Source organism: Nicotiana tabacum, chromosome 2, assembly GCF_000715075.1.
Source record: "Nicotiana tabacum cultivar K326 chromosome 2, ASM71507v2, whole genome shotgun sequence".
Taxonomy (NCBI): domain Eukaryota; kingdom Viridiplantae; phylum Streptophyta; class Magnoliopsida; order Solanales; family Solanaceae; genus Nicotiana; species Nicotiana tabacum.
In genome coordinates, this window is record NC_134081.1 from 9,710,949 (window position 1) to 9,723,349 (window position 12,401).

Consider the following 12,401-nt stretch of genomic DNA (forward strand, 5'->3'; position numbering starts at 1 on the left):
ATAGGGTTTCCATTTATTACGACAGTATTGAAGTGAAACTGTTTTACAACTCTCAACAAATTGAATATTAGTTTCTCCAAGTAGAAGCTTCAAATATTAGTTGTGTCCAGATAGGGTTTCCATTTATTACGACAGTATTGAAGTGAAACTGTTTTACAACTCTCAACAAATTGAATATTAGTTTCTCCAAGTAGAAGCTTCAAATATTAGTTGTGTCCAGATAGGGTTTTCATTTATTACGATAGTATTGAAGTGAAACTGTTTTACAACTGTCAACAAATTGAATATTAATTTCTCCAAGTAGAAGCTTCAAATATTAGTTGTGTCCAGAACCGATATAAAACTGTTTTAGTTGTGGCCAGAAACGAGTTTTAAAACTGTTTTACTCTTCTCTTTTTTGCTTAACTCTAGATTGAGTTATCTTATCGTGTAAACCGATAACCGAATCGATAATGATCGATAATCGATAAACCGATAACCAATAACTAATATCTTATCGGTTTGGTTATCTGTTTATCATATTTGTAAACCGATAACCGATATGCTAAATCAATAATATTCATAACCGAACCGAACCGACCATGCCCAACCCGATTTGGAATCGCCTAAATCCCCCTACAAAACGCAGATTATACTTACAATTTTTCACTTCTTTTGTTTCCTCAATAAATCTTCTAAACTTCCATTCATTCATTTTCCCCATAAATTTTCCTCTTGAAGTTGAAAAGGGGAGAAAATGGCACTGGGGTTGTTACTAGGGATGGCGAGGGCTTTCAGAAAGAAGAGCACAGCGTCTATTGACATTCTAACTGCTAAAAGGGGTCCAAGAAATTACTATAAAGGAAAGAATTGCAAGCCCACTGGTTTTCATACTCGTAAAGGTATTTTTTTGACACCCCTTTTGGGTTTTATACTTAGTATTTGAGACTAGCACTTTAAAGTTATTAGAATTGGGCTTCGAAATGTTGAATCTTTTGATTGGATTTAGAACCCCTTTTGTCCATTCTATTGATTTAGGGGAGCTATAGGGCTGCTGATTTATGGTTATTGCTGAGCTATTAGAGAGGATTTCTTGATTATTTTAATAGTTGATATTTGTTTGAGCTTTATGTCACGGGTTCGAGCCGTGGAATCAACCACTGATGTCTACATGCGGTCCTTCCCCGGACCCTGCATAAATACGGGATGCTTCGTGCACCGGGGTGCTCTTTTTATCTTTGATTGGGCTTGGAACGGGATATGGGGGCTTACAGTTATTTGGTATTGAAATGAAATGGATCACAATAGAGCAGCAGGGATATGGTCATATGGAGGATCTTGTGGCCGCGACGACTAGTTTGATTGATTGGTTGACTGAGCTATAAAACTCTTGATTTAGATAAGTAGTTTAAAAAGATGCGGAAACTCTAATAGCCTGTTAAGCATGGAATGGCATATATGCGATTATATCCAGAAAGGAACAGAATCAACAGATTCCCCTTTGAGCCGCTGTTCTTTTGTGCTCTTAAAGTTGGCATTGGCAGAACCGCAGAAGTAATGCCGATTTCCTGACTTGAAGTTTCTCTTGGATCAGAAAGTAAAACGATAAAAGAGATCACAATATAGTCGCAAAGAGCTAAAAGAGAGGCAAATAGGGTGAGTTTGAGTTTGTTTCTCTTGTTTCATCTTTATTTTTGACAGTTCAAAGATAATAAAATATATCCGTGAACTGTACTCTCTATGTGGTTGGGGGCTTAGAGAAATGTGATAGTGATGTTTTGATATTTGATCTTTTAATTAGACATGCCCAAGTATATAGGTGGAGTTGAGATCAAAGAGTATGAGACGCCAATTCCTATTCATCTTGAGTCTCTCTCTTGGAGAGAGTGTAGAAGACACCTAAAATCCTAAAGCTTCTTACCAACAAGTTTTCGGGAAATTCTTCCTCTTTGACCATGTTGGATTGAGAGTGTGAAAGAAGGTTCTTTGCCAGCATCGAGTCTCTGGCATCCATTCCAGCTCCTGGCCAGGCAAGAACTTCTTTGAAACACATGGGCACAACTTCCTTAATTCTAAAACGGAGTATGCGCCTTTCTCACTAGCCATCGCTTTTTTGAGAATCTGCCCACTTTACGGTCATCGCCTCATCGGATTCGAGTGGCACCAAGCTGGATGAAATCTAGGGGAGTCGATTCCTTTTAATGCTTTTACCCAGATGTAAGAGCTGGCGTGTGTAAATTAGTCATCGGAAAATCTGCCTCTCTTCCCGGTGTGTTCAGGTGCGTGAAATCTTCGATAGGTCGCATCTTGCTAGGCTTGAGTCATGCTACATTACTGAGCCCAGTCTGGTGCCAGATTCTTTCTACTACTGCCATATAAGCTCGTATGAGTGGACTGTCTCTCTCCTCTGATGGTCATATTCTCCTTGGCACTTCCCCATGGAAGTCAAGCCTTTGAGTATATTTTGGAGGATTTGGAGAGAAAAGAGAAAAGAACATTTGGTTCGCTTTCTGTATTAACAGCCTGTTGAAGTGCGTAACCATCTCATCTAAAAGCTTAAGCTGTTAGAGAACACACTTTTATTTACTTAATTATGTCTTCAACACAACCAATTGACATCTAATTAGGCGTTCAGAGGTTGTTTGTCCATCATGAGAAAATTTTATTGAAAAGGACTTTTAACGTAATTAAAAAAATTGAATTGAATGCTATGCATAGTGGTAGTGGTTGAGGAGACTTTTGAGGTATGGATCGCTTATGATGGGTATGGTGCTGCATTTTTTAACCTTGTGGTTTGTTTTGGATTGTTAAGTTGGATTGTGTATATTAAGTTGTGATGTTTTTCCTTTTTGCTTGTTTAATCTCTGGCAAATTTAATTCGGTGGCTACGACTAATAATATTCAGTGAGTTAAGATATACTTTAAGATATAGACGAGCAAACAACATTTCGGGAGGCTGTCTTTGTTACTACGGAGGTGGTGACCAAATTTTGAAGAGTAACTTTGACTGGAATTAAGATTGTTTCTCACTGTCTTAATGATCAAAAAAGAAAAGGGCAGTCCAGTGCACTAAGCTCTCGCTATGCGTAGGGTCCTGACCACAAGGGTCTATTGTACGCAGTCTTACCCTGCATTTCTGCAAGAGGTTGTTTTCACGGTTCGAACCTGTGACCAATTGTTTCTCAAAGGAGATTATGAGGCGTATCAATCATTACTGTTTAAGCCCCTTTACATTGGGATTAGAGTTATTCGTGCTGTTGATAGCTTGTGCTCATGTTAATTATCTTTGTTATGTTTGTTTGCAGCTGAAGCCATATGTATCTCAGTGTGCAAGAGAAACTCAAACTATGAAGGCTGCTAATGCTGCTAAATGATTCTTTTAAAAAGCTGAGTGGGATGCGCTTGCTCAAACAACTATTACTAATGTTCCTTTTGTGCTTTGGATTTTCAATTTTGTTTTGGCAGCCCGGTGCACTAAGCTCCCGCTATGTTCGGGGTCCGGGGAAGCGCCGGACCACAAGGGTCTATTGTACGCAACCTTACCCTGCATTTTGCAAGAGGCTGTTTCCACGGCCTGAACCCGTGCTCTTTGGTCACACGGCAACAATTTTACCAGTTTACCTGCTTTGGATTTTCAATATGCACCTAGTTTTTGTAAGGCAATTTCATGTTATATAAGCTCATTCCTTCTTAGATTCGAACATTTATGTTACTTAACCTTATTAGAAGGGATGCCCTCGCAGTTGCACAAAGCGTTGCATTCAGATGGTGTCGTCAGCCAACTCCTTGTTCTTTTTCTTAGACCACACTCTCAGTGCATGTATTTGGTACTTGGAAATGGCAAAAGTGATATGCGAGAACAATTAGGCAATCTAGATTTATGAATTATTATAGAGAATTTGTCGTTAAAATGGTTAGAATTGGGGAAGAACACACAAGGAACGAATGGAAGATCAAAAAGTTGGCAGAAGAAAGGACTTTTAATGTAAATAGTGAAGGTGTTCATCTATTCGTATGAATCTTCTGTTTCAAGTCTTTATATTTTTCATATCTGCACTTTTCTCTGTTTCAAGTCTTTTGGAATCAGCCACTGATGCTTGCACCACGGTAGGCTGCTTACATCACACCTTTTATGGTGCGGCCTTTTCTGGATCCTACATGAACGTGAAATGCATTGTACGTAAGGCTGCCATTTTTTTTTACTTTCTTGTGAACCTACTAGGAAGTTGGTTGTGGACTTTATAATATGATTCCAAGAAGATAATACTGTTGAAAGCAGCGGGGGAATATCTACCAAGCAATGCATAACAAGAAAAGGTGCCTTAAATTCTTAGACTACCTATGTGCAAAACAATATAAAACTATTGACAACGAGGATGGGACAGTATAGAAAGAAAAATGTGGAACCTAATATAAATTAATACTAGTTGGACAAAAAAAAAGATTTTTTCATCCTCGGCCTTCTTCGTTTTTCGATGAAAGAAAAATCTCAATCTTTGAAAGCGTTTTCCTTTCCAAGTATTTCCCTTATTTGAACTTGGTGGGTATTTTTTTCGCCCTTAGTGAAAGTAGGTGGTGGGTTTAGCTTGAAACCTCATTGACGCCAAGCGTGAGAAAATGCTAGACGTTTGGTAATTTCTTCTCCGACCTAGATAAGAGATCCCATCGAAGCGGCTTCAGTATGAAGTTTGTAGGTATACATATTTCTATCTACTTGCAAATGGTTGAAGCTTTGTCAACAAAACTAAAGAAGGCAAAAATGCAACCAATATTTGTCAGTTTATGATAATTGGGATACTAGAACTTGTTGGAACATTCTAGAATAATGTATTTGAAGGAAAAGTTTCTAATACCTATAAATTGTTTATTTTATTAAAAGCCAAACGTTAATCCCTTTGGTGACTAATTTGAGATGATACTTTTGTTTGCAAATTCAGTTTTTTTGAGTTTTTATAAAATGTGTGGTTTGAACTGTTTATGCATAAAAAAAGGGATTAGCTTTTTGTTAACAATTCTCAAATTCAAAATTTTAAAATCTTTCAAAAACTCTACAACTAGTTTTTAGTTTTTTCCAAAATAAATAATTTTAAGAGAATATGAAAGATTTTTGCAAAAATAGTTCAAATAAACAACTTTTGAGAAACTAAAAAAATATGAATCTTTCAAAACTACAAGCAAACGGGTAATTTTCATTGACTTAAATATTACATCCACAAAAGAAAATTTAAAAACTGTTTACTTCAAAATTAAATGATAAACTATTTTATTATGATTATTAAGTTTGACTTTATTTTATTGAGACTAAATTATTGGCGACTCGTTTGGTGAACAAATAAGGGAATGCAAAGCTAGCAAAATGTTGACATGTCATAGTATAAGTGGTCAATTATTCCCTCAAAACGTATTAAAATAATTCTAAAACCAAAACAATTAAAGTAATTCCAAAAATAACATCAACATCAATTATAATTGGTAAAGGAAAAAGAAAAGGAAACATAAAAAGAGAGAAAAAGTAGTAAAAAAGCAAAAAAGCATTTCTTTCCTAACAAGAAACGGATTGTTTTATTCTATATTCCTATATATATAACCCCTCGCAATTAGCAGATCTCTTAAAAAAAAACATTAGCCAAACAAAAAGAAAACCTCTGAAAACTCTCAGAACTCAAAAATCATGAGTAACAAAGCTGAATCCTCTGATTCGTAAGTACACATTATCAAATCTTTGTATAGAATTATGTTGGCGTACTTGTATTTTGATTCTTGGTTTCTAAAGTTTTTCAATTTTTATTTTTATTTTTGTGATGTTTGTAGGAAAGGGACTAAAAGGGACTATAGTACAGCAATTCTTGAAAGGAAGAAATCACCAAATCGGCTTGTTGTAGATGAGGCAGTCAATGATGATAACTCTGTTGTCTCTCTTCACCCTGAGACTATGGAAAAACTTCAGCTTTTTCGTGGGGACACAATCTTGATAAAGGTTAGATTTTTATCCATGATTTTGTATTTACTGTGTTTTGGTGGGTGCAGTTTGTAGTTTTGGTAGTTCATAGGGGTAAAATTCCAGAGTTGAACTGGAAATAGCCTCTCTACCTTTTGCGTACACACTAACCTCTCCAGACCCACTTATGTAATTATACCAGGTTTGTTGTTGTTGTTGTTGTTGTTGTTGTTGTTGTCATAATAGGGTAAAATTCCTGAGTACCCTCCCTAACCCACTTGTGGGATTACACTAGTTTTTTGTTGTTGTTGTCGTCATAGGGGTAAAGTCTCACCTAATGGGACAAGGGTTGTAATGAGGTTGTGGCTAATGTTTAGGAGAATGTGGATAAATTGAGAATTCTAAATCAGGTTAGGGGATACAATCTTGATAAAGGTCAGGTTTTTACCTATAATTTGTTCAAGTTTCTTGAATTTTCCCTCTAATTTGGTAGGTGGAGTTTGTAAGTTTGGTAGCTTATACGGGTAAAGTCTCACCTATGGAACAAGGGTTGTAATGGGTTTGTGGCTAGTGTTTAGGAGAATATGGATAAATTGAGAATTCTAAATCAGGTTAGGGGATACAATCTTGATAAAGGTCAACTTTTTACCATGATTTTGTTCAAGTTTCTTGAGTTTTCCTATGTTTTGGTGGGTGCAGTTTGGATTTTGGTAGCTTTTGAGGGTTTAATCTTAGCTATGGGACAAGGTTTATAATGTTGTGACTAGTGTTTAGGAGAATGTGAACAAATTGAGAATTCTAAATCAGATAGGGGTTCTTTGGTTTCCAAATATTCTTCACCTATGAAGGAGCTTCAGCTTTTTCGTGGTGACATAATCTTGATAAAGGTATATGTTACCATCTCAAAAAAAATAATCTTGATAAAGGTTCAATTTTTACGCTTTATCCACAATTTGTTCAAGTTACTTGAATTTTCCTGTTTTTTGGTAGGTCCATTTTGTTATTTTGGTAGCTTATAGGGGTAAAATCTCACCTATGGGATAAGGGTTGTAACGGGGTTGTCACTAGTGTTAAGGAGAATGTGGATAAATTGAGAATCCTAAATCAGGTTGGGAAATTTGCTTGGAAATTTGAACTGAGGGTTCTTTGGTTTCTGAATGGTCTTCAATTTTTCTACTGAAGGATGGTGCGTTTATCCCTTCTTGTGCATAGGTATAGGGTTTTATAAGATTAAGATGCAGAAAGCAAAGGGACAGGTTTACATGATATATTGTTACTGTACTATTTTAGATATTTTAGCTACATAGGACGTTTGGTGTCCTTGCTCCTTGTTTGCTGGAAATCAGTTTTGCAAGTGAAATAAGCTCAAGGACTATGTGATATAAGCTGAAAAGGCCAGTTCTTTCTTCTTAAAGACTACATCTTTGTGTTGTTCTGTGTCTATTTGTCTCACTTGTAGATATTGTAGTGCCTAATGAAAACATGAAAAATGGTGACAAGTGTTTGGTGCCCTTTGTTGATCTACTTTATTGTCTTTTTATTTTATTCTGTTTTTTTTTTGTAAACGATGAGTTGGTATAGTTAGTTCTAAAGATTATACCTTTTCTGGGAACTGCTGCTGCAAGCTTGAGAAATTGGTTTGTTCTGTACCTTCTTTGTATTTTGGTGATGTAAGAAGTCTGTGATAATGTTGATGATGTTTTATTCGTAAGATTTTCAGTTCTTAACTTTGTATCTTGCTGTATAGGGAAAGAAAAGAAAAGATACAATCTGCATTGCCCTTGCTGATGACACCTGTGATGAGCCAAAGATTAGAATGAACAAGGTTGTCAGAAATAACCTTAGGGTTCGGCTTGGTGATGTTGTCTCTGTGCATCAATGTCCTGATGTCAAGTACGGGAAACGTGTGCACATTCTTCCCATTGATGACACCATTGAAGGGGTTACTGGGAATCTATTTGATGCTTATTTGAAACGTAAGTGTTTCAGATTTCTACTATCTATTTGCTTATTGTTTATTACTATCTATCTACTTATTTTTATAAGTTTGTTAGGTTTTAAACTTCTAACTTAGAATCTCCTGTGACTTGTGTTATGTCTAATTTGCATCAAGCAAATTCTCAAGGTTTTCTCTCGCCATGCGTGGCTTCATCTGAAAGTGTTGAACGCTTTTGTATTGGAATTGGGAAGTTGAAAACAGAAAATAAGCTTTTGTCTGCATCTTTAGCCATTTTAATGTTTTCTGAGCGAGTCGCTGATTCCTAGTCATTGTTTGCCTATCAATAAATAAATAAATGAATAAATTCCCGGTCATTGTTAAAATAATGGTTTAAAGGCTTTAAACAGGCTAGTTGTAGTTGTTGTTGTTGATGATCTATAGTGAAATGTGTGTGTCACACTGCTTGGCCAAGAGATGATGCATATGAGCCTAAGTGCTTATGCAAATGCTAATCCTTCTTGTCTCCCTTGTGTTATTTGTCTACAGCCTATTTCCTTGAAGCATATCGACCAGTGAGGAAGGGTGATCTATTTCTTGTAAGAGGAGGAATGAGAAGTGTAGAATTCAAGGTTATTGAGACCGATCCTCCTGAATACTGTGTTGTCGCCCCAGATACTGAGATATTTTGTGAGGGTGAACCTGTGAGCAGAGAAGATGAGAATCGGCTAGATGAGGTTGGTTATGATGATGTTGGTGGCGTGCGTAAACAAATGGCTCAGATCCGCGAGCTTGTTGAGCTTCCATTGAGGCATCCACAACTCTTCAAATCCATTGGAGTGAAACCTCCGAAAGGAATTCTTCTGTATGGACCTCCTGGATCAGGAAAGACATTGATAGCTCGGGCAGTTGCAAATGAGACTGGTGCATTCTTCTTCTGTATTAATGGGCCAGAGATCATGTCCAAACTGGCTGGAGAAAGTGAAAGCAATCTCAGGAAAGCATTTGAGGAAGCTGAGAAGAATGCACCTTCAATTATCTTTATTGATGAAATTGATTCGATAGCTCCTAAACATGAGAAGACAAACGGAGAGGTCGAGAGGAGGATTGTTTCTCAGCTCTTGACTCTCATGGATGGTCTCAAATCACGTGCACATGTAATTGTCATGGGTGCTACTAATCGCCCTAATAGCATTGATCCCGCCCTAAGAAGGTTTGGCAGATTTGACAGGGAAATAGACATCGGTGTCCCAGATGAAGTTGGGCGCCTTGAGGTGCTCCGTATCCATACAAAGAACATGAAGCTCGCTGAAGATGTAATTTCATATCGTCAAACTTTTAGTATTCTGACTTTTAAAAGAGCAATTTGGTAATATTTTGATCTTTGTTTGCAGGTTGATTTGGAAAGAATTGGCAAAGACACACATGGCTATGTTGGTGCTGATTTGGCAGCTTTGTGTACTGAGGCTGCACTTCAATGCATCAGAGAGAAGATGGACGTGATTGATTTGGAAGATGAAACTATTGATGCGGAGATATTGAACTCCATGGCTGTGACTAATGAGCACTTCTCAACTGCCCTTGGGACAAGCAATCCATCTGCTTTGCGTGAAACTGTAAGTGTGAATTTCTTTACATACTCTGATTCTGCTGCTACACATCTTCTGTTCGATTCCTAATTATGTATGTCTGGTTGAACAGGTTGTTGAAGTTCCTAATGTGTCGTGGGAGGATATTGGAGGTCTTGAAAATGTCAAGCGTGAGCTCCAAGAGGTAATTCTATTGATAATAAACATATAGTGTTGCATATTAGGGCTTGATCTATTTACCTTATTGATTTACTAGTCCTGTTAATTCGCTTCACATCATTAAATCTCAATTCAATTTGTTTTGTAGACTGTTCAATATCCAGTGGAACATCCAGAGAAGTTCGAGAAGTTTGGTATGTCTCCGTCAAAGGGTGTTCTCTTCTATGGGCCACCTGGATGTGGGAAAACTTTGCTGGCAAAGGCTATTGCGAACGAATGCCAGGCCAACTTCATTAGTGTTAAGGGTCCAGAATTGCTTACCATGTGGTTTGGAGAGAGTGAAGCTAATGTTAGAGAAATATTTGACAAGGCTCGACAGTCTGCTCCTTGTGTCCTCTTTTTTGATGAGTTGGACTCAATTGCTACTCAGGTGCTGTTCCTTGTTTCAACGTTTCCATTAAACTGTTACTGCACTAGATTCACTGTCTTCTTTGCAGATTATTTGCTTTTGTTGCTAAATATGACTTGGCTTTTGCAGAGAGGAAGTAGCAGCGGAGATGCCGGGGGAGCTGCTGATAGAGTTTTGAATCAACTCCTCACTGAAATGGATGGTATGAATGCCAAGAAGACTGTTTTCATCATCGGTGCCACCAATAGGCCCGACATTATTGATCCCGCACTTCTGCGGCCCGGTCGTCTTGACCAATTGATTTACATTCCTCTCCCTGACGAGGATTCTCGCCATCAAATTTTCAAGGCATGCCTGCGGAAATCACCTCTCTCTAAGGATATAGATCTAAGAGCTCTTGCAAAATATACGCAAGGGTTTAGCGGAGCTGACATTACAGAGATCTGTCAACGTGCATGCAAATATGCTATCCGAGAGAACATTGAGAAAGTAAGTTATCCATTTCCATTTCTTGTCAATTGATAATTCTTGTGGCAATAGATATTACACCCTTTGTCCCAATTTACATGGCATACTTTCCTTTGTAGTCTTAGTCTGTCCCAAAAAGAATGTCATACTTATTTAGAAACAATTTAACTTTAAATGCCCTACTTTACCCTTAATGAGATGATTTATAGCCACACAAGTATCTATGACTTGTTTTAGACCATAAGTTTTAGAAGTCTTCCTTTCTTTCTTAAACCCCGTGTCGAGTCAAATAACGCTACATAAATTGGGACGGAGGGAGTTGCTAAAGCAGGAGTAGAAAACTAATGTCATGTTTTGTGTTTGCAGGATATTGAGAGGGAGAGAAGGAGAAAGGATAATCCAGAAGCAATGGAGGAAGATGTTGACGATGAGATAGCTGAGATCAAGCCTGCTCACTTTGAGGAATCAATGAAGTATGCTAGGAGGAGCGTTAGTGATGCTGATATCCGCAAGTACCAGGCGTTTGCTCAGACGTTGCAGCAGTCCAGAGGTTTTGGCACTGAGTTCCGGTTCCCAGAAGTGAGCACGGGGGCCACTGGAACTGCTGATCCATTTGCAACTTCTGTTGGTGGTGCAGACGAAGATGACCTTTATAGTTAGATCATCAAAGTTTGTTACTTTTGATGTCAAAATACCTTATTTTCATATCTTATTTATTGTTTTACAACTCTGTATAATGGCCGAGCTAATTATTCAGCTGAAGAAACTTTGGAGCAGATTGAATATTTCCATTCATTGCTCAGAGTTTGTAATATTATTTTGGATATTTCACAGATTTATTAAAGGAAAATTTGCAGCAATATATTTTGCTCATTTGAAAGGTGAATTTTCTTTGATAGAGTGAAGCGCACTATGATCGATAATACCTGCTAGATGTATCCAACTATTCATGAGTTCGTGAAAATACACTGTGTAGGCAGGTATTTTTTTTTATATGTAATATATTATATGTTGACTCTCCTTTGATTTTTTTGCATATATACAATAGGCCATAAGGTCGGACATTCCAGCTCAATTCCTTTAGTAGTTCTTTTGCATCGCTCATATAAGTGTTACAGAAGGAATAGCAAGAGTAGTCTTGTAGTGAAGCTGTTCAAGAATATTTAATATTCAATAAATATGTATAAAATATAATATTTGATCTATATACACAGGGGCGGAGGTAGAGTTTTGAATTAGGGGTTCGGCCGAACACATTAACTTTTCTCAGCTAGGTAAATCATAAGGTGTAAAATAGTTTTGGAAGTTGAACTTGTGTTTGGACATGCATTTTACTTGAAAAAAAGTTGAAGTTGTGAGTGGAAGAAAAAATTTCATCCAAAAACTGGTCCAAACTAATTTTTAGAACTTGAAAATTTTTCTTCGAATTTTTTTCAAAAACTTATCAAATTCTACGAACAAACAATTTTTTCAAAAAAATTATAAAAAAAAACTAGCCAAGATTTACGTCAAAACGGGAGCCAAGTGTTTAGTCTTGTTTCCTTCTCTCTTCTTCGGTTTACTACTATGTTTGGCTAAGGTTATAAGCTGGTCAAACTGATTTATAAGTACCTTTTGATTTATCTATGCGTTTGGTAAAAACCCAAAATGCTTATAAGCTAAAATCAGCCATAAGTCGGAAGTTGATTACCCCCAACTTATGACTTTTCAGCTTATAAGCACTTTTAGTTTGATCAAAACTTTTACTAATTTATGCTTAATAATATTTTTTAATTCATAAAATACTTTTCCCAAAATAAATTTCCTAATTTTCTCTTCGTTCCATATTCGTTGTTCATCATTTTCTTTACAAAAAAACTTTTAAATTTATAATCTTTTATAAAAAGATTTAAGGGTATTTTAGTCATTTTAATAAAAGAACAG

The 12,401-nt window shown here is 36.8% G+C and overlaps 1 protein-coding gene and 1 long non-coding RNA gene across 2 annotated transcripts; both read left to right on the forward strand.

Annotated features, from left to right (window-relative positions):
* The first annotated feature begins 398 nt into the window (after positions 1-398).
* On the forward strand, positions 399-3,731 carry LOC107790857 (uncharacterized). Its single transcript, XR_012699101.1, has 2 exons — positions 399-881; positions 3,285-3,731. It is a non-coding gene; the product is annotated as an uncharacterized LOC107790857 (long non-coding RNA).
* Positions 3,732-5,525: 1,794 nt separating this feature from the next.
* Positions 5,526-11,338, forward strand: LOC107790858 (cell division cycle protein 48 homolog). The gene is made up of 9 exons (XM_016612818.2): positions 5,526-5,679; positions 5,791-5,956; positions 7,665-7,893; positions 8,403-9,169; positions 9,248-9,469; positions 9,555-9,626; positions 9,750-10,031; positions 10,140-10,499; positions 10,845-11,338. The coding sequence occupies exons 1-9, from the start codon at positions 5,651-5,653 to the stop codon at positions 11,136-11,138; spliced, it is 2,421 nt and encodes an 806-aa protein (XP_016468304.2). The 5' UTR covers positions 5,526-5,650; the 3' UTR covers positions 11,139-11,338.
* Positions 11,339-12,401: the final 1,063 nt, after the last annotated feature.